The sequence below is a fragment of the Ammospiza nelsoni genome, chromosome 10 (assembly GCF_027579445.1).
Source record: "Ammospiza nelsoni isolate bAmmNel1 chromosome 10, bAmmNel1.pri, whole genome shotgun sequence".
Classification (NCBI taxonomy): Eukaryota; Metazoa; Chordata; class Aves; order Passeriformes; family Passerellidae; genus Ammospiza; species Ammospiza nelsoni.
In genome coordinates, this window is record NC_080642.1 from 6,771,890 (window position 1) to 6,799,752 (window position 27,863).

At 45.1% G+C, this 27,863-nt stretch overlaps 1 protein-coding gene across 4 annotated transcripts; it reads right to left on the reverse strand.

The window, feature by feature from the left end:
- On the reverse strand, positions 1-23,415 carry ZMAT3 (zinc finger matrin-type 3). 4 transcript variants are annotated; one of them, XR_009419054.1, is made up of 7 exons: positions 21,308-21,492; positions 17,732-18,057; positions 16,108-16,227; positions 14,251-14,417; positions 14,039-14,139; positions 12,632-12,976; positions 1-287 (listed from the first exon to the last, which is right to left on the reverse strand). XR_009419054.1 is itself a non-coding variant. In XM_059479119.1 (6 exons), the coding sequence occupies exons 2-6, from the start codon at positions 17,999-18,001 to the stop codon at positions 12,765-12,767; spliced, it is 870 nt and encodes a 289-aa protein (XP_059335102.1). In that variant the 5' UTR covers positions 18,002-18,057; positions 23,258-23,415; the 3' UTR covers positions 7,632-12,764. The 4 variants fall into 4 exon arrangements, 3 of the variants coding, with proteins under 3 accessions (XP_059335102.1, XP_059335101.1, XP_059335100.1); XM_059479119.1 differs by lacking the exons at positions 1-287; positions 21,308-21,492 and adding an exon at positions 23,258-23,415 and having other exon boundaries at positions 7,632-12,976; XM_059479118.1 differs by lacking the exons at positions 1-287; positions 21,308-21,492 and adding an exon at positions 21,705-21,763 and having other exon boundaries at positions 7,632-12,976.
- Positions 23,416-27,863: the final 4,448 nt, after the last annotated feature.

A 27,863-nucleotide genomic window follows, 5' to 3' on the forward strand; every position in this document is an offset into this window, starting at 1 on the left:
GTGCTAAGAGTTTCTCCACATCAGAGGTTCTGAATTGCAGCAGAATAATTCCAGCATCTGTAATTAGCACTTCCATTAAATCCTCGTTGCTCTCATATTAATTTCAGGAGTTTGGAACTGTCAGGAGCATTATTAAGGGATGCTATCCTTGTCTGGAGCTCCAAATAAAATTTGAGCCTCTGATTAAAAGTTTAGGGCAGCCCTCATAATTTCCTGCATCAGAAGAGCAGTTTTGGGCTACCCTTTCAGTCAGTCCTGTTTCGTTACGGAGGATCTCTTATTTCTGCCTTGGAGCCAAAAAAAAAAAAAAAAAAGACAATTTGTTTTTCACATGTTTCTTGGTGCAATACAAAAATCCCCATTTGCTTTCAGAGCTGGAAGGACACAGTGGCAATGGGAAGGTGCTGGGAGAAGTCACTTTTCATTTTCCAAATTACCTACCTGGACCAAGGAAGGCACTGGCAAGTACAAGTCCCACATGAATGGGGATTGACTGCCCCTCTCATTAAGAGCCACATCCAGGAAACACACAATAGGCTGGGGGCAAACACATCCAGGACATGTGTTTCCATGGGATTCAGTACAATTATTTTGGCTTTAAAAGCAGACCCAACTCCCTGACTCTGGATCCAGCCGTGCCCCCAGCACAGCCATGGGGACCTGGGAGGGGGGTTTGTGGGTTTTGGGTGGGGAACAGGCATCATGTGGACAATCAGGTATGGGAGATTTCTTATGGAAAACCTGGCCACCCTGTGCCACAAGGCTGCACTGCCTATGTGCTGTTTGCACACACTGAAAAATAGGTGTACAGGCTGAAGGCAAGGCAGGCTGGGGCTGGTGCCAGAGCAGGGCTGCTCTGGGCCTGAAAGCAGGGCTCAGGGCTGCACACCAGAGCAGCTGCATGGTCTTCAGCCAAATATTTGTCATAAATAAAGATTTGGATGAACTTAAGCTCATTGCAATCTCCTGTCAAACGTGTGTAATTGTTAACACTGGAAATGGAAGTTTGAAAAATCAAGATGCCTTATTTGAGAAATTACAAATGAAGGTTTCACTCCAGGAGGATGTTTTGGTTTGGAATTTATGCATTTGTTGTTTAATACAAACTCTTTCAATTAAAAAATCCACATGCATTTGGAGGGGGTTGAAAAACATTTACTAAACCTGATTTTTCCATGCATACAGACAGCTGACAGCAATTTTTTTTCTCCATGGGCAGTAAATAAAGAAACTGACTCAATCCAGTGAGCTGCAGATGCTTTTTACTCTGTCTGAAGTTGAACATCTCTGAAGACCGAGTTCTGTATTCCCCTGGTTACTTTTTAATTACATTGCAATAAAATTGCAAGGAATCTAATTTTGCCAGACAAAACCCAGGGACTCAGTGGAAGGTGATGGTGGTCCAGCTATTTCACACACTAATTACACCAGCACAAGCCCTGAAATACTGTGCTATTTTTATTCATTCATAAAAAAAAAAAAAAAAGCTCTCTCATCTAGATCTGAGTGACTCCTATTTCATTCTCAAAAATAGTCAATGCACTCTTCATTTCCCAAAAAGCAGCTGCCCTCTTCTGTTTCCAGGGAATATTACTACCTTCCAAAATCCTAATGGGTGTGCTGTTGAAATCAAAATAAAATGCCATCACTCTGCCTGCCTCAAAACAACAACCCAATCTCAATAAAGCACTGCCACCTTCCTTAAAACCTCTGAAAAAGGGGCAACATTAAATAAGAGCTTGAAATAGGGGTCTAAGGAGGGAGCTGCTGGGGATTTCTAAAAGTATGTCTGCAGTGCCATCAGGAGGTGTGATCACAGCATAGGAGGGCTGGGCTGAGGCCGAGCAGGGTGAGGCACTACAGCCACCAGGACAGACGGACACCGGAGCATGGACGCGCCCTTTCCAGGGATAACAGCATCCTGAGAGCTGCAGGCACCTGTGAGAGTCCCCACGAGGTGTTGCCACCTCTGCTGCACCTCTCTGGCTGCAGCCAGCGCTTCAGACCCCACTGAGGATGGGAATTCTGCATCCAGGAGGCTCAAACACATGGAAACATGCAGCCTTCTAAGGGGCTACAAAATTTTGGTACTTTTTTCCTCTTAATTTTCTGGAAGCCAATTAGAAAACCACAGCCTAAATCTGCAGTAGGTAAGAGACCTTGCCCAAGCAGGACACGACAGCCCTCAGCAAAGCTGCTGGACCTGCAGGGAGGTGGCAAAATTGGAGCCTGGGAAGCTGGATAACAACTAATATGAGTTATTTTTGTGTTAGGAATTGCTGTGACCCATTTCCACCAAAGCTGACCTCAGTTCTCAATTGTTCTCACTTTCCCAGTTACCAAAGGCATCCCTCCAGGGAATAAAGATTAAATGCTTGTTAGAGAATTTCAGGAGGGTGACTCGTCCCCTCACACAACCATTGTTCACTCATCTCCTCAGCCCCATAAAATGCATCATAAAAACGCCTTTTTTACTGCCTAGCAAAGAAGGTTCAAGTGTATAACTGCATTTACATGAATGTTCAGGACAGTCAGATTTGCCACTTACATATTACACCTTGAATTCTATTTCTTTCCTTGAAATGGGAATGAATCCAGTCATGCCACACCTGTTCTTTCCCCAGAGAGGCAGGAAAGATTCCACTGAGACAGAAAAACATAATGACTTCACTGAGGTCCCATTAAAAAAAAAATTAAAATGTAAAAAAAAAAGGCTCAAATAGGTGAAGGTGGAGCAAGCAGCTGTTCCCTGGTTTGTGCCCTATAGGAAAGCTGGGCATGAGGATGCTGATTAAAACTGACCTCTTCTTGTGAAAGTGGAAATCTTCCATGTGATAGAGCCTGCCTGGACTTTCGGCATCTGTACATGTGCTCCAAATGAACAAGAGTGCTGCCCAAAATGCTGCATTTCAGCACCAGTTCAGCTACATAGCAAGAACCTCCACTGCAGCTGGTGATTAGAGTTTAGAAAGGTAATAACAGAAAGATAGAAAGAAAGGGAGAAAAGCCAGGCCTGGACTGGCACAGCCCTGGCATCCCAGAGCCCCTGTTTTGTTCTTCCTTCTATGGGCTCTCCATCCCCATCACTTAACTTTCCACATTTCCCTCTCAGCAATACATTTCCATGCTTTGAGGGTGTAAAAGCTAAACTCTTTGGAAAGAGCCTCAAAGCACATAAAGCAGATGAAGAGCTAACACTCTTTTAGGCCTTCAAAGGTCTAATTTCTGCAAGGTGACAATTTGCTTTGGTCATACAGCAAGTCTGTGGAAGCAAAATGCTGCAGATAGGATTTTTTCACAGTGCTGTAGGTAGAACAAGCTGTATTGGGTTAAAGGCAGCACTTCCAACAGAGATAAGTAATTTCTAATAAACAGAAATTGGAAAAGCCTCCAGCACCAAACAATATTAAAGATTGAATCCTTCTGGGAAAGATATGTGATATTTGTCTGGCAAAATTGCCACCAGGCATTCAATGCTATAATTGTGTAATATTGAGTTTTATTCCGAATGCCAAGCATTAAGTGATCCTCCTGCATGATGTGACACAGCTTCACTTCCTTCTGGAGGAAATCTAGATCAACTTCAGTGGCACCTGCTGAGCACAGGGTCACCTCAACCTGTCTCCAGAAAGACACTCAAATATTTGCAGTTTGACTGTGGCACTGCAGCATTGAGAAGAGCTCCTACATGGAACATGTAACTTGAGATTGAACCAGAAATGTACCCTGGCAGCAAGAGGGGACTGCAATCCTTCATTTTGGTGTAGGCAGTTCAGACAACTCCTGCTCTCTGCAGGGAATTGCCCTGGAGAGCTCGAGCCAGCCTCAAAGGCTTCACCCACTGCAGTTGCACAACCACATGCTGATGACTTTCCTTCTAGGGTTAAATTCTGTAAAAAACTAACTCACTTGGGGTTTAAACCTTGTTTTCAAAGGTAACGTGCAACCAGATTTCCAGAAATGCTACAGCAATTTAAAATGTCTGCTGGGGTTGATGAAAATGCCCAAGCAGATACAGGTATCAAACATTTTGAAATGTGACCTATGCTGGTCTTGGGTCCCAGGGTTGGCAGGATCATCCAAGGAAACTTCAAATTTTCTCATTATTTCTATTCTTGTTTCTTCCGCTGATTATTACTTCCCCTTCTGGGATGTGTACATAATATTCTCTTTAAAGAATGACAGCCTGTGATCTGGACCCAAGGTGTATCTTTGGGTGCTCATATTTTAGGGATGCATGCTCTGATTTGGAAGACCTGTGCAGTATTCACTGTGGGAATATTATGTTGTGTGCCAATGACAATAAATGCTGGCTGGCATTTTCCAGCCTCAGAGCTCTCATGAACCATTGCAGGGAGCTTGGCTGCTCATCCATTTACCATGCAGTTTGTTAAGTGGGCAGCCTGACAGTGGCAGTACCACAGCTTCATTTTCTCCTAACAGCTTTAGACAGCATTTCTTAAATCAAGACAAAGCCTTTGAAGTCAGTGAGTGGAGAAGGCAGCACTGGCTTTGTTACAGCAATCAGAAATTCAAGTTGAAAGCCTGTATGCTAATTGCCAAGACTGCTGCCATATAATTAGCATACACAGTCTGTACCCAAATTTAAAAGAACTCTCTTGAAAGCTTATTATGCCCTAATATATCTCCAGAATGTCTATACCTATAGCTGTGCTCTGCCCCACCTTTGCTTTTCTCAGCAGCTGTGTGAGGATCAGTGCTGATCTGTGTGAACAAGGTGTCTGCAGAAACCTGTCCCACGTGCCAGACACCGGGCAGTGCATGGCAGCAGTCCAGGCTGGTGGCACTGCCCATCAAGAGCCCTGATAAGAGGGGAGATGCTGCTCCATGCAGCCACCCTGACCTCCCCGTGCCTCTCTCTGTGTCCTGCTCACCCACAGCTCCAGGGATGTGGCTAAATCTCACATTTTAACAATGGTTGTCATGCCTTCTGTGCTGACACCAGGCTAACAACAGCCCTCCCCAGGGACACGGGTACAGTTAGCAGGACACCACCTCTATTTAACATTTACTTGCATGAAGCAGAGGTTTTTATTATGCAAACCCCAATTTCTAGTGAGTAGTGCTGAAAAGTACAAAGAAAAGAGGTAACAGAAAAAGAATATAAATAAGAGAGGTTTTCAAGGTTGAGGTGACCATAGGCACACAAAAGTGGGGAATGGGAGGCAGCTGTGGATAGTTCCAATCTGTCTTTTGCCAATCCCGCAGTCCCCCAAGACACTCTGAGGGTTCAGCTGCTGTCCTTGCAATTATACCTTTAAAATAAAGTCTGATAAATCCAAGCTGCACTTCTGCCCACTTGCATTACCCTTTCCTCGAGGCTGATGTGCAGTTGCAGACAAGAGGCAGGCTGCAGGTGGCTCAGGATTGCTCTGCAGAGCCAGGCAGGCTGCTCCTGCCCCTGCACTGTTCCCACAAAGGCAGCAGGCTGGGTACAGGTGAATACTGAATTCCTGCACAAAATTCCACAGACACACCAAATGCAGCCTATTTTATTTCTCATGCAACTGTGTTAATTTCTTCTTAGAACCCCACACCTTGTTCTTTCACTCACAGTGTCTTGGTACCTTGATACTGTAAAACAAGCCTTAGATTATTACTTTTTTAACATCTTTATATGTACTGCAAACACCTGCCACATTCCCTAGTCTCAGATAATACACTGTGGATAATCTTCCTATCTCTCTTTACCCTCATGTAATTCCAGTGACTTTACACAGCTCTGCTCCTGTTTCACTCAGGTGGAGAGGTGAAGGAAGCCCAGTGGAATAAGGCCAGTCAAAAGCACATCATTCCCTGAAGGATAGGCCAATAAATCCTCAATATTATCTGTTACAGCAGCTTTTTACTATTCAAAAAGAGAGAAGCATCCTTCACTCCAAATGCTTTAGGAGAACTAGAAGTAGGAATAAAGGGAATTTATGTGAAGAGGACATAAATGAATACAGAAGAGCCTCCAAACCTGCACTTTGCAAACCTGCATCCTTTATAATCCTCCTAAAAGATGTTGTTTTTCCACATCTCCACTAAGGTCTAATGGCAGAAGCAATACTGGAAGATCTCTCTGTCAGGATTCATTATTTTTAAACCACATGCCAAAGTCCTAATGCTTTATAAAGCCACTACATGAACAATGAAAATCCAACTATTATTAATCAAATTGGTTTTAAAATCCAGTCACTTTCATCATCCTGGGAGCAGGGAGGCTAGATGGAGAGAAGGCAGGGACAGCAGCTTGGTATTCAAAAGCATTGAGTTCAACTTTCCTTTTTAGCCACAGACTTTCTGGACAAATAATTTTTTCTCCCAAATTTTACTTCCTCAATTGTAAAATGTTACAGGACAACGATGTGAAATCCTTAGACAACAGGGTAATTGTAGAAGCAGAAGAAGAGCTATTTATGCTTCCAAATTACACAGTCTATGATTTTCATCTTTATTTCGTAGTATTTTATATGCTGAGTTATTCAGCAAATGCCTGTGACTCTCAGTTAGGTTGCCCAGGTATCACCATGGCTTTTGGCTGTACCAAATTGCTACAGAATTGGTATAAAATACAATTACCACATGGAAGTATTAAAAAGGCAGTGCTTTAAGAGAGCAACCTGATCATGGGGATGTGCTGCTTTGTAGGGGTTTGGTTTCCAGGATGACCAAACACAGCCCAGATAAACATAAACAGTGAAGGGCTGGAGTGAGATTTAACATTAAACTGCACTTACAAGTTTTTATGACTCTATTTAATGAGAGAGAACACATAAAACATCCAGCATTTCACTGTTAGCACAGAAGAAGTCACCTAAGCACAGAGGCAGCTCTCATCCCAAAAGGTAAATCAGGATAATCCCACCAGTGTCAGTGTTCTCTGTAAGGGCCCAATGCCTGCAATAAGAGAGGACAGGGGAGTGCAGGGACACATCCCTGTTCACAGCTGCCTTTACACAGCAGTCACACCCCAAATGCCTCTGGTGTGTCCCCAGGGCACTGCCCCTGAGGCCAACACCTCACTGCACCAACAGCGCAGCTGCAGCAGCACACAAGGGCTGTGCTTTGCTCTTACCTGAGCTGAACTCAAAAAACCCAGATTTTCCCTCCTTCCAAGGCTCCACTCAGAATGTCCTTTCAGTTTGGAAAGTCATTTATGCTGCACAAGCATATGCTCTTCTGGAGCCCTCAAGTAATGAAAGGGGAAACAGCACTCTGGTAAAAAAATGTGCAAATGTAAGTGTCAGGCTCAGCTTGTCCCCACCTTTTCACAGCCAGAGTTGAAAGTCAGTCCATGGTTCTGCCTGGGGCTGTAGCAGAGCTTGTGATGTCCACTCAAGGGGAAAGCACGGACACACAGAGCCTTTTGTGTCCTCCTGGCTCCCATCCTGCAGATGCTGAGCACTTCCAAACCCTCCCAAAGCCAAGACAGCTCTGAGCTGGCTTTCAGTAAGAGCTGAAAGTACACTGACCCTCCTCCAGAGTAACACATTCTACTTGAATTATACTCCTTTATCAGTGTGTGAAAACATGTTCGTGTAGTTGCACTCAGTGCTGGGCTAACCCAGTCATTCCCAGTCCAGCCATGAGCAGCAGCAATACCAAACATCAGGGCAGTGCAATGGTAAGAGCAATATGGTTTATTATATAATGAAGAAGAAAAAAAAAAATCATTTTCATCAAGTATTCCCTCACGGGGGTCAGTACAATATAAAGGAAATAAGGAAAAATGTACAAAACAACCTCACAAGAAGGCTCTAGATGAAACATGTTCAAAGCACTTGTAAATGGTGTTGCTGGACAGATGCAGAAGGAAATTAAATCAAGTCATTTTTCCCCTGCAAAATACAACTGAAAAGCTGACTTTATTTTCAAAAATCCAGTTCTGTCTCTACCTGCAGATATTTCAGGTAAGCCAACACAATTTTAGCTGTGATACATTTTTTAAAGAAGAGATTCCCAGAACTACTGTTTGCCCACATTCATTTCAAAGTGGATTTTATTTTCCCTTCTAACTTTATGCAGGTGGTAAGCCCAGCTCAAAATAAAAGAAGCTCAGCCACTAACTTCAAAGAAACCAGGCCCCTATTTCTCCACTTTCTGTTATCCTTTGGCAACCATGGCATTTGTTTTTCCATAATCAGCAACACATCTCCATCTCATCCAGAGCATCCTTGTATATGTGGTTGTAAAATAAAAAAAAAAAAATCACAAACCAAAAAACACATATAAAACATCAGCAGTGAGAAATTCCTGAAGGTTTTCAAGCCTTGCTCCTAACTCAACTAAAGTCAAGGTACTTCAAACTATTTTAGCTGGAGCAAGACCAAATCCTTACAGAACCAGATCAATGGTCCTCAAAAAGCAAAACCATAAGAGTGTTGTAATCCAAATGGAGGAGGAAAAGACAAAGTCAGCAATGTACCTTGCCTGGCCCCAGCCAACAAAATATCTCTGCCTTGGGTATTTAATTTACTCTTGACCCAGGCAAAATTCCCATTGGTTACAGTGAGAGCATCGCTTAAGTAATGTAGCAAAGGGACATCAAGCATTAGTAAGCTAAAATATGAATCCATGCTTATGGCAACAGCTTTCCCTTCTAATGCCCTATAATGGGCATCTAGGAAAGGAAATAAGCAGCTTTACAGAAAAAAAAATCTGCCTTTTGTTACACTGATGACCATCCTAAGCAACTCCACAGAAGTTTTCAGGGCTCCTTTCAATGTGCATGAAGAAAGCAAAAAGTCAAAAATAGACCAATGTTAGGCAAGATTGTAACAGATTTACTCGTTAGTGCAGAATGTAAAACAAAAGCTAATGCCTAATACAAAGAAAATATTATCACTTTCATACTCCTCACAAATTCATGGATTCCGCATGGTTTACTTCCTTGCCTTAAAAGAAATGAATGTTTAAATGAGGCATGAACTCTGTGGCTCTAAAAATAACATCCCAAGTTAGCAAAGGAATCATTTGAGGAAAAAGGAATTGGAAATTGACATTTAATAACAAGTTGCAAGGAAATCCCCATTTTGTTTAGCATGAAAAGAAACAAAGATCCAGAGGTCAGATTTGGTTGGGGGGATTTGGGGTGGGTTTTGCTGTTTGGGTCTGGCTGGGTTTTTTGCATCAAGGGAAAAACAAAAACAGCTATGTGGGAGGAAAAACATTTTCACAAATACAATAAATAATTGTTCTGATCCAAAAGCAAAGTGCGATGTAGAATTTCTCCATTTAAAAACAACCTACAGCATAATGCCTTAAATATTAACAAATCAATTAGTGGTCAGCACAGTAAAATAAATATGAACATATTGATTTACATTTTGTTTCTAGCAGCAAAGGTCATTAACCTACTGGCCAATGTGACAGCTTCACAGAAGTCCTGTTTCTTGGGTTTGGTACTTGGTTTAACATGAGAAAAAGATTATCTGGGTCTGGAAAATGGCACTTCAGCTGTACAGTGTTCTCCCCAGCCCACCTTTGTCAAAAGGGTTTGCCCAGAATGTGTTTTCAGTATTTTTTGAACAGGGGTTTGGAGAACACCTTTCACAAAAAGAAATAAAATCAGGAGCTACTCAGTATCTAATGTTGACAAGTATGAGTTTGGATTGTCTTGAACCCTAAGGACAATGGGGAGGTTGGGTGTTTTCTCTTTGCAGTCAGCAACTTCCTATGCTGAAAGGGGAGTGGGAAGATCACAAGCCACTAAGCAATGCTGAAGGGGGAGAGGAAAGCTTTGGCAGCTTGCAGGAAGGGCCACATCATAGCACTGGGGCAAAGCCAGTCTCAGCTGCTTCTCCCAGCAAGACATCTTTCCTTCCATGGAGGAAATCTGTCCTACCTGAGTCCCACTGCCTGCTGTACCCCTGCTCTACAAGCCACCACTCTGAAATCTCCAGGATGATCACATTCACTTGCACTCCCTTGAACAGAACACAGCAGATTCAGGCTTCTCTGTTCAGGGCAGACTGGAGCCACCACTCCAAGCCAGACTCAGCCCCAAGCAGAGAGGAGCCTGCAAGAACAGCTCCCTGCACATCCCTCATACACCCTCCCAAAAGCACCAGCACTGGGCTGTGGCACTTCTGCACAGCTGGAGCAAACCAGGTTTTGACACCTCCAGCAGCCACTGGAAATGCCAAATGAGGAGCAGATGGCTGGGCTGGGAGTAGGAGCAGTAACCAAAGCTAAGTGGAGAACAGCTGATTTTTGGGACATGTGAAAGCAAGCAAAAATGCCTCCTCATCCCTAGCAATAAGCCAGACAGCAGCAGTACCTACAGCTCCTCCAGCTCATATTTCACAAAGGGTTGTTTTTCTGCTACTAATTGCAGCCTGTAGGAAATGCCATGCTTTAATTTACAGCCAGAGGGATGTTTAACCATAATGCAGGGATCACTGTGATGAAGCACATTGTGGTAAGGCTCATCTAACTCCCTCTGCCCCTCTGGACAGTGGTGTCAGACTGGCAAACCTAAGGACAGGACACAAAGAGAAAACCAGAGCCCTTCTGTCAATACAAATGATGAGGGGGAAAGGCTGATGAGAGATTCTGGAAAGGCAAATGTTATTCAAGGCTACACAGAGGGTGAGGCAGGGGCAGGAAAGCACAGAGGAAACAGACTTACAAAGCTGTCAGAACTGTTCAGTGAGTGCTCTACAACCTGGGCACCTGTTCTACCTTCTCACCTGCTGCAGGGCACAAACCCCATTCAACTGGGTTTTGCACAAAGCAGGGGAAGGAATCCCATTCATGAGGACACCCATTCCTCTGCCTCTATCTGCAGGGCAAGAATGATCTAGGGGGTTGTGTTCAACTACTTTGCAAGCACTCACCTCGCCTGGATTCAGGAAGGCTGCATTCAGGTTGTATGGCTCCCTGATGCTCACTCAGGGAGCTGAAGAAAACAATATTTAATTTCTGAGGAGCAGCCAAGTGCAACAGACCTTTTGAAGGTGGACTAGGAAGATGAATGAAGACTATCTGGATTTTTTTTTTTGTTACTCATTCTTCATTTTTTAAGGCAAGCAGAAAGTCCTTCTGGAATGCAAGAGGCAGGATCAGAATGGCAATAAAAGGAGGGGGAGGCTACCTTCAACACTATGCACTAGGAACAATTCATCCCTGCTAAAATCCTACTGAAACTAATGGAGCTGCATCCAATTCCAGCTGCCTGAAGAGGGGTAAGAGATGAGCCATGGTGCTTCCTGGACCCTCTCTCTGCACCTGCCACTGAAGTCAGTGAAGCTGCACCAGTGCACAGTCCCAGCAGCACAGTGGGGGATCAGGTCCAACAAAAGCCACCTACGTGCTGCACCTGCCACTGGAGACCATGTTTAATGACACTGAACTGGACTCCAATCACAGCTCCTCACATCTACCCAAACAAGCAGAAGAATAATTAACAACCCTACTTCTGCTCTTTTTCCCCTTCCTACTTTTGCTAAGGAATATCAAAACAAACACACACACACCTTCTGAGTTTGTCTACAATTCAAAAGTTGCTTAACAAGTTTCTTGAATACTTCCATGAGGCCAAAAAGCTGTTACTCAAACAGTCAATCATCACCCTGACATTTAAATCCTACATAACTTTGGATTTTTCATGGTCCCTGGAACAGTCAAGTATACACCAAGGAATGGAATTAAAAACCATCCTGAGATGGAAAAAGAAAGAGGGGGGGAAAGTCAACCAATATTGGTAGCTCTAGTTCAAAGCTAGAAGTTTCATCTTTGCTCTATAAACACCCATTAGGCTTAGCCCAGGGAATGGCATGGAAGTGGGACACACCAGTATCTGCTACCCAGACTCCAGGCAGCTCTGCTCTTCCAGAGCAAGGACTGCAGGCCAGAGACCAACTCTTGCTCTCTTCTACATCAACATGCAAAGAAATCACAGCTGACAGCTCCTTCTATCTATTCTCAACCTGACTCATTCTAAGGCAGAATCAGAGCACAGCACATCTCACCTGAGCAGGTTTGCTTTCCAGTTCACTTCATTAAGCCACTGAGATCCCCAGAGATCAGGGAGATGAGCTACACCCATGGTATATTAAGGTGTCCAGGCAACAATATCAAGAGTAGAAGAGTATTTCTGAATGGGGCTAATCAGCTGAAATCCATGTCAGATGTTCAGAATGGAATCTGCATCGCAGAGGAAGCAGTAAGAGGAAAGATCCTCCAAGGAGAAGAGGTATGCACAGCCTTTCTACAAGGATGTGGAAAGAACCTACTCTGGACTGTAATGGGGGCCAGAAGCAGCAAAGTGTGGACAAATACACCACCTAATTCACACATTCACAGGCCCTACTCCTTCCCCTCTTTTACAAGCTGCCCAGAGAGTCAGTCTGCCATAGGGAAGCATTCTGGAGCACTGCTCTGTGGTGTGCCAAGAGGGGAGTGGGCTTTACACACGGTCCACCCATGTGGTAGGACCACAGAAGTTTCCAGCACTTCTTGGGCTTCGCATATTCATGCAGAAGGCCAGGGAGAAGACACAGTTCCTCCCTGCCACTCAACACAATGAAGAGCCTTAGATAATTAGCAAACAAACACCAAAAACACTTCAAGTCCTGCACAGCGTCATCCTGCCGACTATGATAGAAAAAAAACCTAACCATACCAGTAAGTTTGCAGGTGTTACATGTACAGCTCAGAGCATACTCCTACCCAATGGAGCACAAAGCAGGGCACGTGGCAAACAGCAGGCGAGAGACAAGCTGCTCTAGTTGCAAACTACTACCGAGGGCGGCGCTTCACTGGACGTAGCCCAGGTTCTCCATCTCGTTCCTGTAGCGCTGCTCGGACACTTTGCTCTTGTGCTGCTTGCTCTCCAGGTGCTGCCTGAACTCCAGCTCCTCGCTGGCCCCAGCGTTGCACATGGAGCAGTAGAACTGCCCGCTGGGCGTCACGCACATGGCCAGGTCACGGGGGATCCTCTGCCGCGAGCGCGGGTTGAAGTAGGGACCTGGGGACACGACACAAAAGAAAAGCCTGGTTTACCTGTGAGGAATCAAAGCTTGAGGCAGCTCAGTGACAATGCCTAAGTCCAACGGATGTGTGCTTTTCAATTAAAGATTTGATTCTTTAGCGGATTAGAATCAATCCGTATTTTCCCCACAACTCCTCTGCTGGTTTCCAGATTTACGGAGGTGCAGCACATAGGACAGCACATGGAATTTTATAAAGTAGTAGAGTGGGCTTAATGCCTGAGTCTTATTGAAAATCAGGAAGCCAATAATTTATTGGTTAATAATTTATTAATTTTTAAGAACTTAATAATTTTAACAACTTAATTTAATAATTTAATAATTAAGCAATACTTTTTTTTCTTAACCATCTAATTCCACAACTGGAACAGTCTTTTGATTATAACAAGCTGCCTCAGTTTAAAACTCAAAATTATATTTAGTAAAACTTTAAAAGATTTATCTTTTCCAAATGACAGTGATTAGAATGATGTGATTAAACCGAGCTTCACCAGGAATCAGGGTTACAGCTAAAGTGTGCTTGTAAAACAACTTAAAGTGAAAAAGAGAAATAGATGCCTGGCTGGAGGCTGTAATACACTCTTTAAATCATAGTAAAGAGGCAAAGTTAGTATCTAACACCTGAGGAAGGACTCTATGCTAGGAACAGATGGTCTTAGAGGGAGGCTAACATGCTCTCTCATTCTGGTCATGGGAGTGCAAGTACAGGTTGATGTGCCACAGTAGGAGTCAAAGCACCTGGCCACCTGCCAAGAAAATAAAGCAGGAAAACTGTCACCATTTAGAGCAGCCTTAGAGACAGGCAGATGGTAAATTAAGTTACAAACTGAGAAAAAGAACTAACAAGCAGGCTGACAAAACAAAGCAACTTTAGCAGCTGGGGAAAAAAAACCATGCAGACATGAAGGATCAGCAGAGCTTGGACCAGCTCCTTTCACAACCTGACTCTGCTAAAACAGATCTCAGAAACAGAAGAAAACCAAGTCTATTTATTATTAATTGCTATTCCAGCTACAGAATAGATGCAAGATCCAAGTTACCTGTGTTGTTCTGAACCGCATACGTGTTTCTCCTGTTCTGCATCATCTTATATTCATTCCCTTCTTTCCTTGCCCTTCGTTTGCCTAGTTCTGAGGCATCCCTGCAGATTACACAAATATGAACAGCTGCAATTCAGGGTATTCTGACAAAAGGGCTGCCAGAGACACTGGCACACGCTTTCAGCCTGAGCATGAGGTTGAACAATACCTACGAGAACGAGTTATTCTGTGCCTCTGCAAGGCGCAGCCGCTTGGCGTGATTCTTCCCTTGGTAGTGAGCCTGAGCCACAGCCGGGGAGCTAAATGAGGCATCACAAAGCTTGCAGTAATCATTCTCTGTAGCCAAGATCACTCGGCCACCTGGCTTGCTGGATCCCATCTAGCAGCAAAGGGAGACACAGCATGTGAAACACAAGAAGGTTAAATATAAGCTGAAATGTTTCAATCACAGGGACTGAGACCACTGCCGTTCTCATCAGACAGCAGGAGAGCTGGAATTAAAACCCAAGGATTAGGACATTCTCAAGTTGTCCCCAAAGTGTTCTTACACAAAATGCATTGTTCTTGCCTTGCCTCCAGGAGAGCCTGCAAATGCCTGGCCTGAGGTGGAGAGAAAAGCAATCTGAACAAACAGCTCTCCAACAGCCACAGAGGTTTGTTTACATCACAGCAATGATTTAACTCCTAACTGCTGGGAGCTGATGAGCAGTGACTTTCACTCTTAAGAACACTCACTGAAAGGTAGAGGTGCTTCTCTCTCCTATTTACAGTCCATCTAATCTCTCCACAGCACCCTGTCTTTACAGCTCCCTGACCACAGCAAGAGGAAAAAAAAACCAGTAGCAAAGCTGCCAAACCTCTGGTCCTTAACCTTCAGGTGGGAGGACACCTGGATCCAGACTTCAAAGGAAGTCTCACATGAGTAGCTGCTTCTATATGAAGGACACCTTCACGTGTCTGTGGAGTCAGACCACATACAGTGATCCAGGCAGGAGCCATGCCTCCTCAGCACGTCACATCCAGGCAAAAGTGTTTTGTAAACAGTGCAGCAGCAGTGATTCATGCAGCCATGTCACTGCAGCACTTGACAAACCAACATTCTGTCACATCTCCTTTGACACTGCTCAAACTTAGAGACACACAGTTCTGATTTCTAGCTTACAATGTGAACCCTCATATGGCCCTAGAGGTATTTTTATTGCCATGGGCCATTTCCTCCATTAAAAAACACACCACCAGATACCCTGGCAGGTACAGCAGCCACATCTCCATGCCCTGGGCAGGACCCCACGCCATCCCAGTTCACAGCCATGAGCTGCAATGCCAATTTACACGGGGCCAAATCTCCCTCTGGCCAAGAACAGCCTGTAACTCTGCAAATGACCTCTGCTTCCCTACAGGTAGCACAGGCTTATGTTGCAGCTTCAATCCCTGCACAGTCACAGGCAAAAGCCAGGTTAGCTGTCACATCTCATGATAAACCCAAGGGATGAATTCTAGAAGGAGATAGCAAAAAACAGCTCTTTTTTCCTCTAATGTGCCCAAACCAGAATTAATCTGGATCACTGAGGGAACAATCCATTCACTCTGCACACAGGAATGAGCACTTCAAAAGGAGTAACAAAAGAGGAATTAGCTAACAGCCCTGGGCAATGGGTGTAGGAGCACCAAAGCACTTTTTCCATGTAGGCTTCCCCCACACAACAGAGGGATGATTGTGCAGAGCAGATGCCACACCCTCACATCCAAATCCAATTCCAGCAATTCTGTTCTATACCTGCCCTTACACAGCTATAATCAGCAGCACATCAGACTTACCTAGCAATCAAAGTATTTGCCAGGCAGAAATAGAACACTTGAAGTCCAACATTGTGCTGCAAGGGCAGATCAATATCTGCATCTTCAAAGGAAAGCAAACAGCTCACAACGGGCCATTTCCACCATCTTGTGCCATCACAAGGAAAATTCTTTCCCAACTCCTGCAGTAATCCTCAAGCCTGAGATCTGGTTATCCTTATGGGGGTTAGGTGACAAGCAAGCATGATCTCAGTCCCCTTGCCATGCCTTACCTGAGTTGGAAGGGTGACAACCTGAGGTGGGGCAGGCTCAACAGAATTACTCATCCTGGCAGGTGCCGGACAGCTGTTGGCAGCATAGTAATTCCTCAGCTTCTTACTGTGGTTCTTACCCTGCAAAGATAACCCAGATTAATCACTGTCCTAATAATAGTGTCTTACTCTGAAAGACAAAGGATCCAGAGACTGAAATGAGAAAGTGCCCATGAAGGTGGCAGCTAAGGTAAAGGAGCTGTCACCCAGCTCTGAATTTAAGAAATGCAGGCATTCCTCCCTGTCTCCAAAATGCTCAACACCTAGAATAACTGGGCCTCAACTTCAACTGATTTTCTCAATAAGTTTACAATTAGTTCCTAAGTCTGTTTCCATTTCACTTAAAACCAGTATTTTTGAGACTATCAAATGCTTTACACCTTTTTTTGATAAACCTGAACACATAACACACATTTCATGACACCACAAACTTGAGTTAAAACATGAGAGTGAACTTAAAACCCACATCGTATTTTATTTTCTCTTTAAAAACATGTAAGTGTTTTTGGTGTTCTGAAAGCCTGGTAGAATAACATGAGATTATGTATATGCATATTGTGATGCACAGAAAGGCAAATGCAATATGTAAAAAATCACTTCTGTCCTGTCATGGCAGAAATTCTGCAAAAATAAGATGTTAGAAGTGTAACACCAATCCAACCTACCCTTTCACTAGCAGCATACCACTTTTTCAGGGCCAACAGCAAATCTGAAATTTGGGTCTGGTGTCCTGAGATTATGGACAATCACCCTTTTGCATTCACTGGTGGAGAAAGTCACTATTTCCAATACTCATGCAAACATAGCACCAGGCAGAGAGGGTGTAGGAAAATGGGGTAATGCAAGGCTGACATGCTCTATCTTTCAGCAAGAATCATATGCAAAGAGTCCTTACCCTATACCAGGCAAGTCAACAAGATCAGCTTAAACAAAATAAATCTGATCTGAGCCAACCCAGCTGATGAGAGTGTTTGCATAAAAGGCCCCACCAGATCAGTGCTGTGCATAGCCTCAGAAAGGAGACCCTGATAAACACATGGCAGCAGCCCCTTTCCTAATGGCACAGCTGGATCCAGCAGAAAACACCTGTCCAGGCCTCACAAAATCATGTCTGGAATCAGAAGGTCAATTTTACTAAACTAGTGCAGATGTCAAATACAGGTTGCATAAAACAAAGGAAAAATCACAAGTGTCTGCTTTTTCACCCATGCCATCTTGGCACCACTTCTCTGTCCCCACAGACAGCATTTTTGCAAAAAGCTCCAGTAACAACACCTTAAAAGAAAGCACTGCAGCATGTCTGGACAACCAGCAAATCCAAGCAGGGTGAAGATATGTCTACAGAGCAGTTTCAGTCCATGAGGTGGTGCAGAGGAAGCTCCAGATGAGCAACTTGAATGCTGCTGTTCATGTGCAGCACTCAAAACCCCCTTGAGAAGCTGAGTTAGTCCTCCTGCATTAGCCCACACTTCCCTCTGTGCTGCCACAGCAACGCTGCTGGCAGTGCTCGTGCTGGCACAGGAATGTCTCCACAAGCTGCAGATGCAGCAGCCCCAAAAGCTGAGCCTCCTGCTGCTCTCCTTACCTGGTAATGAGCCTGGGCTTGCTGGGCCGAGTTCAGAGTGACATTGCAAAGCTTACAGCACAGGGGCTTACATAGTTCCTCCAGCATAGGGTCCTGCTCCACCACCTTGGCAAGTTCCTCCTCTTGTGTGTGATGAAAGGAAGGCCCCAGTCCGAGAGACTTTGGTGGGGACAGTGGTGAGCTGGCTCTTGGCCTTGTAGCCACTGACATAGGAAGGGATGAAGGCTTCTCAGGATGAGGAAGAAGTCCTGCTTGCTGTAGAAGAATCATTGGCCAGGAAGACTATGGGCATGCTACTGCTGAAGGAGGAGGCGTCTTCTTCAGATCTAGACCAGAAAGACACAAATGCTGAAATAAGCAACAAGAACAGGAACATCAAGGATCCAGGGGCAATTCCTGTAACTCCACTGCCTCTACTTCATGCCTTTTCAAAATGCCAAGCAGGATAAAGTCAGTTTGCAACACTTTACCGCCCACGGGAACAGCAGCATCCCAGACAAGCAGGGCCAGATTACAAGACACTTATATAAGAAGTGGGTCCCCTGGCAGGTGAAGATTCCTGACACCCACAGCACCTGACAACAGCACACTCCCCCCACTGCCCCATGCCCACGAGAAGTGGGGACCATGCACAGCACACAGAGCTGTGTCACTGGGGGGACACAAGCACTGCCCACATGCTCCTTTGGGAGCCCAAGGACAAGCTCACTCTCCAAGACCTAAACAAATACTACAGCAGACTACTGCAATGGACATTTACAAAGAACCGAAATACTTCAAAGCAGATTTATTGTATATAGGTAGATGCAAAATACATAAACACAGCTATCCCTCAAATACTCACACAGACTTTACTGAGGAAAAGCTTTTCTCTGGTAAGACAACAAAAGAGACAGAGTGGGAATGAGCTGGAGCACACCTTGTTGTACACAGTCAGCTCCCAAGGGCTCTCTCCCATGGTCTTCTTGAACGACCTTGAGCTATTTTTCACATTTCCATTACTAACTACAAGCAATGCAACATTTAAAGCTACATCTTGTTCTGTAAAATGGAGAACTTATCTCATATAAACCTTTATTCAATTATTTCTCAGTTAATTCAAGTTATTAGAACTAGCTCCACATTTCCAACAAGAGGTTCTGAGAGATTTATTTAATTAAAGTTTATAAATCACATTTACAGCCCAGATGAACATCCCTAGAATAATACAGAGCAGTTACATTATGAATTAAGGCATAGCTACTTTTGTTCATGTCTTATTAGCTTCTTATCATAACAAATCCTGTTCAGTGGCACACTGGGATCAAGAGAAGCATTATCTTGGCCTTTGCAGATCACTCCCAGCTAGGACTGCACTGGCACCAATCATGTTTATGCTCTGGGCTTTGTTCATTTGTTTAAGCAAATAAAGAGACACATCTGCATTTTAAAGCAACACTTGTGTAAAATTAGGGAAAAGTAAATGAAATGCCACCAAGGAATTTTGTTCCTGAGTTGCTTTAGAAAATAGGGACTTCAAAGGCATTTAGGAACCTGCAGAAGCAGAGAGCATTTATCTGGGGTAACTTCCGGGATTTTCAATCTGCTAAAATTAGCTGAAGATAAATACCTTCCACACTCAAGCTATGGAAAATCCCAGTTGAAGCCTGCAATTTTAGGTACTGTGTTATCTTTGGATCTCTCTTCCCAGAGAGATCTGTTCTGTTAGGAAAAATAAAACATAATTTAAATGAATGAATGAATGAATGGGACTAAAGCATTCAAGTGACAAAATCATTTCTGAAATGTTTATCTCAAATCCAAACTTACTCTAATACAAGACTGGAGGCAGTTCACTTATTACTAATATTAAAGGTAAGGAAAAAGATTTAAATTATTTCTTTTAAAGCCAGTATGCACTGGCTTGGGGACAATGTTTTAGGGCAGTAACAGAGCCATCATGAGTTTTCATGTTTATATTATTACTCCACCACCAAGGCTCTGCAAAATTTCAGAGCTGGAATCTACCACAAAGGAGGAAGAGGACACACAGGAATAGTGCTGCAAATCATCCATCAGCAGTGTAAATTCTGTAGTGTTACCTAACCCCTTTCCTATTTTCAGCACACATGACCCTGGTTAAACAGAACAGAAGACAAGTTTTTTATCTTTATTTTCCTCAACTAGCACTCTGTAGACAATCTAATTAATTTCTGTGGGACTACAGATGGAACAAGTTCATATTCATGTTGGTTAAATACATCATAACACAGGCCTATCAAGGCAGTTTAAATCAACTATGCAAGCAGGTAAGCATGCCAGCTAATTTCAGAGTTTTATTACATGAGTATAATGGGCCTCTTACCTTAAAATGAGAGTAAATTATAGCCAAGTACTCCTAGAACAACATAAAGAGATGCACAGTAAATGGCAATTGAGATTCATCTGCTTAATTTTGCATGAGCATTTGTTGCATTGCATTTTCCTGCAACTGTCACAAATGGGATTTGTCATATACAAGAGGAAACAGTGCTTACAGGATCTATATCTACAGGGGGAAAGGTATAATGTAATACTCTTAGAAAATCTTTAACTGTAAGGTCATTTACTGTTTCCTAAAGTAAGCAGTTGTCTGAAAATAAAATTAAGGCTGCATGAGCAATTTCCACAGTAAGACTTCTTGATTTGGCTTATGCAATGTATGCAATTCTGGTTTTCCTCTGATGGTGATCTTTAACCACTGAAATTGCTCAAGTTATGTTCGTTTCTCTCTTACTGGTATTATAAACAAGAAAATAAAAATCAGTGTATTTACAGGTCCCTTTAAACACTGCTGGTTGTTACAGGAGAAGGAAAAGGAACATTTTTAACTCCTCCTTTCCCTTCACATGAGAAGCTGTAGAATCTTTTCCCTAGGACACAGCAAAGGACCAAGGCACCTCCATCACCAGGGACCCCAACCAGCACAGCCCAAGGCAGGGTAAGGACCTGCAGCTCTGCAGGGTGGGCTGAGGAGCCGTTCTGCCTGAGGACAGCACCTCCCAGAGCTCAGCCATGCCAGGACACACTTCCACGCCATGCCACTTGTCCTTGAGAGGATGAGAGGGGCACAGGTGCTCCCTCCTTTCCTTGGGGCATCCCAAGGGCAGCACTGGAGAAGGAGACCCAGTGCCACAGCCTGGTGATGCCCACCTAAAGGGGAGAAACCTCCCAGGGCTGGGAAAGGAGCTGCTCTGGCCTCATGTCTGAGGATGGGGAAGGCATGGCTTGACTTTGCTTGGAGAAAAGAATAAAGCACAGTGAGAAATCTACGTGTTCCCACCAGAATTGTTTTTTAAATGCAGCTGAGGCAACTAACAACAGAGATGAAAGAAGCAGAAATGGTGAACAAGCGGTGAGTTTTCACTGCTACAGGAAGCATTTCTTCTCAAGTTCACTCATCTATCAATACATGGACATCTCTTAATGTAATTGTGCCAGAAAGTTTCCCTTGGCCACGGGCTGGGCCTACACATTTCCCCTGAAAGGCAGCTTGTTTTATAACGCTGCAGGGACGGAAGGCAGCACCAAACACACACACAGCATGCACAGCTCTACCTTAAGGTGCGCTGACCCTCCGCTGATGGGGACACACATTCAGCAACCCAGAACCATCCCTTGCGTCAAAAGGGGTATCAGGAAGCAGGGTGTAAATCCGACTCCCCGCAGGCATTCCTGCAAAGCCGCTTGCCTCGCACTCCGGGGGCTGGACAGCAATTAAAAACCACAATCCCTGCTACCTTACAGCCTGGGAACCGCCGCAAGCTCTCGGCAGCGCCGCACCATTCCGGGCAGGCACAGAGCCCAGCCGAGGGGCAGGGACAGCCATCCGCATCCCCGGAACGGCCCGGAACGGCCCGGAACGGCCCGGAACGGAACGCGGCGGCACCGGGCCGGGACCCGCGGGACACCCCCGAGCGCAGCCCCGCCAGCCCCGCGCACACCCCGCACCTACCGCGGCCCCGGGGCTCGCAGGGCCGGGCCCGGCTCGGGCTCGCTCTCAGCTGCGGGAAGTGACGGCGGCGGGGGCGGGACGGGGCTGAGCCCGGGCCGGGCTGGGGCGGGACCGCCGCCGCTGCGAACCGCCCCGCGCCAGCGCTGCCGGGCACCGTGGGCACAAAAACAACTCCCAGGAGCTGCTTCCCATGGTCCTCGCTCCTGACCCGTGCTGCTGCACAACAGCATTTATATTTTTTCTCTTTTTTTCCCTTTTTCTAATATAATTATCTTTTTTTTTTTAGCAGATGTTACAATGAACCTGATTTGCATATATAAACAACATCTTCTTATTCATGCTGCTCGCAGCCAAAATGAGTAATGATTTCCCCTCGAGCCACCAAGGCCTCACCCGTGTGGTTGGACCACCCTGTTTCAAAGCATATGGAGTTTCTGTTGATTTTTCTCCCTTTTTGTTGGAGTAGGAAAGTGCTGAGAAGTCGCTACAGGCTGAAACCATCACCCAGATTTTTCAGTAGCCATCAGCCAACCCACTTGGCAATCCAACGGTTAGACACACTGATTGTTACTAATTTTTGTTACATCTTTAAAAAAAAAATCCGTTTGCCAGATTCACAGAATCATAGAAGAGTTTGGCTTGGAAGGTCTCCTTAAAGACCATCTCATTCCAACCTCCTTGCCATGGGCAGGGACAGCCTCCATTAGCCCAGGTTGCTCCAAGCCCTGTCCAACCTGGCCTTGAGCAATTCCAGGGATGGGGCAGCCACAGCTTCTCGGGGCAGTCTTGTTGCTAGGGTCTCATCACCCTCACAGCCAAGAATTTCTTCCTAATATCTGATTTAAATCTGCCCTCTGTCAATTTAAAGCCGTCCCCCCCCTTGTCCTATCACTACATGCCCTTATCGAAATTCCCTCTCTGGCTCTCTTGCAGGCTCCCTTTGGGAAGGATGCTGCAGGTGGGAATCAGGAGCCGTGGTGATGTGGAGCCAAAGCAGCAAAGGGGCAGTCTGGCAGCAGGAATGCTCCCGGAGCCTGCTGTGCCCTGGGTTTGCAGGGTGTGCTCTGCCATGCCCTGCACGGCTGCTCCGGTGCTCCCACCCACTGCAGCGCTGCCTGCAGCATCTCAGCCTGCCCACGGCTGTGAGTATGGCCCCATGCTAGACCCTGGGGCTTGGAGAACTGTTCCAAGTTAGAGAATTCACCAACGCCCTCACCATGTTCACACCTGGCTCTAAAACTTGCTTATGCCATCTCCGTTGTTGAAAGGATAAATACCCCTTGACAATAGGGTGATTTGCCAAAACGCCCTAACAATTAATAACGCGGGTTAACCGTGTCCCTGCTCGCTATCATCACCTCAGTGCCACCCTCACTTGTTGCATCTTGTTGGCTCTTACCGAGGTACCCCAGCCTAGCGCTCTCATTTCACACCCTGAAAATCCGCACCCACTTGGGAGTGCGCATTTACAATGTTATTTCTCTTCGACTTCTAATTTGTACGGGCATTCGCTTGGCGGGCCGCTCTTTCAACAAAACACCGGACTCACGTACAGCGACTCGATGCCAGTGGCAGCTGATTGTAAAGAAACCTGGCGGTCCAAGTGGGAAAAGGGTCAAGACTGGGCCAGACGCGCTGCGATGTGCAGGGCACGGGGGTGTCAGCGACATCAGGGCAACAAGCGGGGCAGGACGAGCCCGCGTTTGCCCAGCACACCCCGCTCCCCCGGCCCGCTCCCGCCTCCCCCCGCCGCGGTTCCCGTTCCGGCGGGCGGTGCCTTCCCCATCCGGGGTCAGCCCCGCTCCCTTCCTGTTATTCCCGTGCGGGAGGCGGCGGCTGTCGGGGAGCGGCTGCCGGCGCCGCTGCCGCCCGCGCCCGGGGCACAGGCACCGGCCGAGGCGAGCGGGGCGGCCGCAGCGGCGGGAGGCGGCGGGCGCGGCCCGGGGCGCGGCGGGCGCGGCCGGCCCGGGGAGGCCGCGGCAGGCGGGCGGGTGAGTGACTGAGTGAGGCGGGGGTCGTGAGGGGCCGCTCCCGGGGCGCCGCTCGCTGAGGGGGCTCGGGGGCAGCGCGGGGCTGAGGGGCCGCGGGGCCGCGCTCGGCCGGCAGGGCTCCCCCGCCGCAGCCCGCGCTCGGGGTGTGCTGGCAGGGACGCGAGCCGGGAGAGGAAGAATAGCGGCTTGTTGTTTTGCAGTGTGGATGTCTCCACCCCTGGAGTGGAGCTGAGTGCTGTGAGTGTGCTCACAGTGCCGGGGATGGGCTGGGTGATGCCGCTGGGAGCAGAGCTTCTCCCGATGGCTGTGTGTGTGTGAGGGGATCCTGGCACACGAGGTGGGTGATGCCGCTGGGAGCAGAGCTCTCCCCATGGGTGTGTGTGTGTCTGTGTGTGGGGATGGGGATCCTGGCACACGAGGTGGGTGATGCCGCTGGGAGCAGAGCTCTCCCCATGGGTGTGTGTGTGTCTGTGTGTGTGTGAGGGGATCCTGGCACACGAGCTCCTGCTGCCAGATGCGCTCGGCTGACAGGAGCCCTGGCCCGTCCCTGCTACCTGTAAAACCTTCTTTCCTACCTTGTACTGCCCAGAGATCGGTTTGTAATGATGGTAAATATGAAGCTGCTGTTTCTTGCCTGTATTTCTGTGGTTTTTGGTACACTCTATATTAGCAAAACTTTGGCCAAACTAACACAAAGTGCCCGTTTCTGTTTCTTTGGGGGTTTTGTAGCTGTTTTCAGTATTCCTTAAATTATTAAGATATCAGGCCAATTACTTCTGTAGCTGTTATGGATATGGTTCCAATTTTTATAATTTTTATGTCTATTTTTTTTTTTTTTTTTTTTTTACTAAAGATCTAATTGAACTAAGGTCACTTTGTAAGCAGTACCTATTCAGAACAAACAGAAGGCAAGTATATATACTTTAAAAGTAGACAGTAGAGAGCATGATGCTTTTCTTTATTTAACTCTGCAGCAAACTTATAAAGGCGTGGCAAATTGGGTTCTGAGTCTAGTCTTAATAGAAGAAAATCTATGTTGTTTTGTTAGTTATTTGTACCTTCACATCCCTGCTTTGAGCTATACCAGGTGTTCAAATTTATCACACTGGATAAAGTTAGAAGCTTTCCCATCGTGATCTGACTCATTCTTTAGTTTCTTCCATCTCACAGTGAGTTTATGGAGGTGTACTTATACTTGTTGCTTCCATGCTGCAATTCTATAATGCAATGTAATAATCAAAGTCCACTTCTTGTGTGTAAACTTTGTTAGCTCCTGGGAATATTCCAGTATGCAGGATGATGGGATTTAATAATGTGTCTGCTATGAGGAACTGACTGGATAAGCTGCTCTAAAATAAAGCCCCATGTGAACTTAAAGCTTCACCGCAAATAACTTTATTCTCAAAGAATAGCATTGGAAAACTTTCAGAGTTGTTACTTATTTAGAAGCACATTTTAGCCAATGTAGAGAAAGCACACATCAACCAATCTCATAGTGTTCACAGAGGAATTTATGAAACCACACAATTCCTATGGGATCCATGGAATATTCCACTTTTTCATTAGGACAGTAAATGCAGCGGGTCCAGAGCTGCAGTTGGAATCTGACTGGTGAGATGCCCTGCATTTCCTGGGTGTTAACGTGGTGCCATTCTTAGCAACCTGGAGACAGTGCTCAGTGTTTTTTCAGGACAGGAGAATCCCAGCCTGCAAATCCATGCCAAAGGGTTGTAATTGGCTGCTCCAATTTGTCATTCTGTATCAATGACAAGTTTATTCTGTTTGTTGTTGCATTTACTGCATGAATGATGGCTCTGAGAGGTTTTTTTTGGGAGTTTTGTTTCTTTTTTTTTTTTTTTTTTCTTTCTGGAGTATTCTTTGGGAAAGGGGGTGTAGCTGATTTGTTTACAAAGCAATTGTGCTTTATTGGAAGTCATAAAGTGGTTCAATACTTAGTTAACTGTTTCTCTGATAATCAGGCTATTCCTGCTTTCTCTGAGCAAATGGGGGACACTTTTCCCTGCATAACTTTTTATTTTAAAAGCTGTTCAAAGCTTTAGAATATGAATTTCTGCAACCAGCAAGGAGTTCATGCTATCTCACAAAACAAACTGAGTAACCCCACAAGAGGTTTCCAGTTATTTGAAGAAAAGCACACCTTTAAAAGGTGTTGTGGAATAAGGAATGGGCTTCCTGATCCACAGATCTTCAGTTTTTGTGTGTGTGGTGTGCTTTTTAATGGCTTGCTCATGTGTGATACAACTTGGAACAGCCTTGATCATCATAACTTTAATTTCTTTCTGAGTTAAAACTCTCTATAAATGACTAGACAAGAAGCCTAAGGCTGACATGCACCCTGCAAAAACTTTTTTATATTTTGTACTTAAAACATCAGCTCTTTATGCAATCTTTGGGATTTCTGGTGCAGATTCTCTGGGTGTTAGGAATAACCTAAAAACCCCTTGCAAGTATCACTCATTTCCAAATGGAAGATTGTTGCCATTGTTAGGGGAGAGAGGGGATTGGGATGATGATGCTTTAGTTCCAAATCACACAAGAAATAATAGCAGCTCCAGACTGGCATCATGTAGCTTTGCTTTGCCTACCTGAGTGCATTAATGAATGCTAACGAAGACTGTAGTTAATAGAATATTTAAGGAGTGTTGTGTTTGGGTGAGGGGGAGCTAAGATACTTTAACTTCAATACTGATGCAGAAACTGATTTTGTTATTTAGAACTGGACAAAAATAATCCTTGTCTTTCTAGATAGTCTTCAAATACCATTCTAAAACTAAGTTTTGTCTTACTACTTACTGGTTTGTAATTACTGAAAAAATATGTGAGATCTAGTAAATCCTCCCCGCTGAGAAAAAAGTGGGCCATATCTGCATTTTTGTGTGTGTGATGGAGTTGGAGGGGGAGAACTTTGAGGGAAAGGATAAGAGTTTGCACTTTGACTAACTGGACAACAGATGTGACTTCTAGCGTAAGCAAAGGTTTGGGGGTTTTGCAGCTTTTGTGCTTTGCATTCCATGCTTGTGGGAGTTTTGTCTCATCCTTTTCAAAGCCAGACATCCAGCTGCTCCAAGGGGATGATGCCTGTCTGTAGCTATGACTAGAAGAGGCCACAAAAATATTTATGCTAAAACTGGATGGGAATTTTCTTTTGCTCTTGAAGTTGAATGTGTCATGGCAAAGAATTCTGTTACAATTTTCTCTTTGTAGTATCCTAATCCAAATGGGAGCTGTGGAGAGAATGGATTTGTTTCTCTCTATATTTAATTGGACAACAAATGTATGTGATTTGTTTTGATTATGGAGTTGGTCAAGATAACCTCCAGAGGTTCCTCCCAGCTGAATTTGTTCTACAGATCTATTTTTGAATGGTTAATGAAGTGCTAAATGAACCAGAAATAATACTCTGAGTATTAACTGCTGGGTTGTTTTTTTGCTCTGGCAGCACTGGTATAGTATTAACTTTAACAAAATCCAAACAATCAATCAATCAAACAAACAAACAAAAAATCCAGCACAAAACCAAGCCCAGCTGGGGGGTAGGGGGAATTTAACTGGTTTAGAAAAGGAAAAGAGGCATTTTTATAAATCCTGTACATTAACTTGTAGTCATATAGAAAGGCAGCAGACTGAGTACAGTTTATGTAATTCTGGATCTGACTTCTCAGTCTAAGCAGTACTTAGCATATATATTGTTTTATATGGGGTGTGTCTACACTTGAATTCTGGAAAAGTACTTTTCTAGTTAATTCTGGGCACAGATTTTGTGCAAGGCAGGCTAAGAGGCCTGTGTATTTCAAAAAAGGAATGTGAGGGACAGTAGACATCATCACCTGTTCTCTATGTCCAGAGTTCTTAAAGCCAGCAAAGCAGGGGATAAAAGCACTTGGTCAATTGTGGCTGCTAAGGAAACTCCCTGGGAATGGTTGTGGTGTGTCTTTGGAAAACACTGCTCACAGACCTGAGCTCCAGAAATGTGAAGATGAAGTTCTAAGAGGGCAGCTTACCTCTGCCAAGTTGAGCAGGAGAAATGATGGAGCTCTGGTGCAGCTTTTGCTTGACTTGCAGCAGTAGAAGTGGCTGCTTCAGTCGAGTTAAGAACAAACAGTTGTGTCAAACACCCAGCTCTAGGTTCAGTGCTCTCTGGTTTCAT

Coding starts and splice junctions, on each gene's coding strand:
- ZMAT3 (XM_059479119.1), bottom strand. CDS start 18,001: ATGATTCTTCTACAGCAAGCAGGACTTCTTCCTCATCCTGAGAAGCCT. Junction 14,140..14,250: donor GCACAGAATAACTCGTTCTC/GTAGGTATTGTT, acceptor TGTAATCTGCAG/GGATGCCTCAGAACTAGGCA. Junction 12,977..14,038: donor TGCGGTTCAGAACAACACAG/GTAACTTGGATC, acceptor TCGTGTCCCCAG/GTCCCTACTTCAACCCGCGC.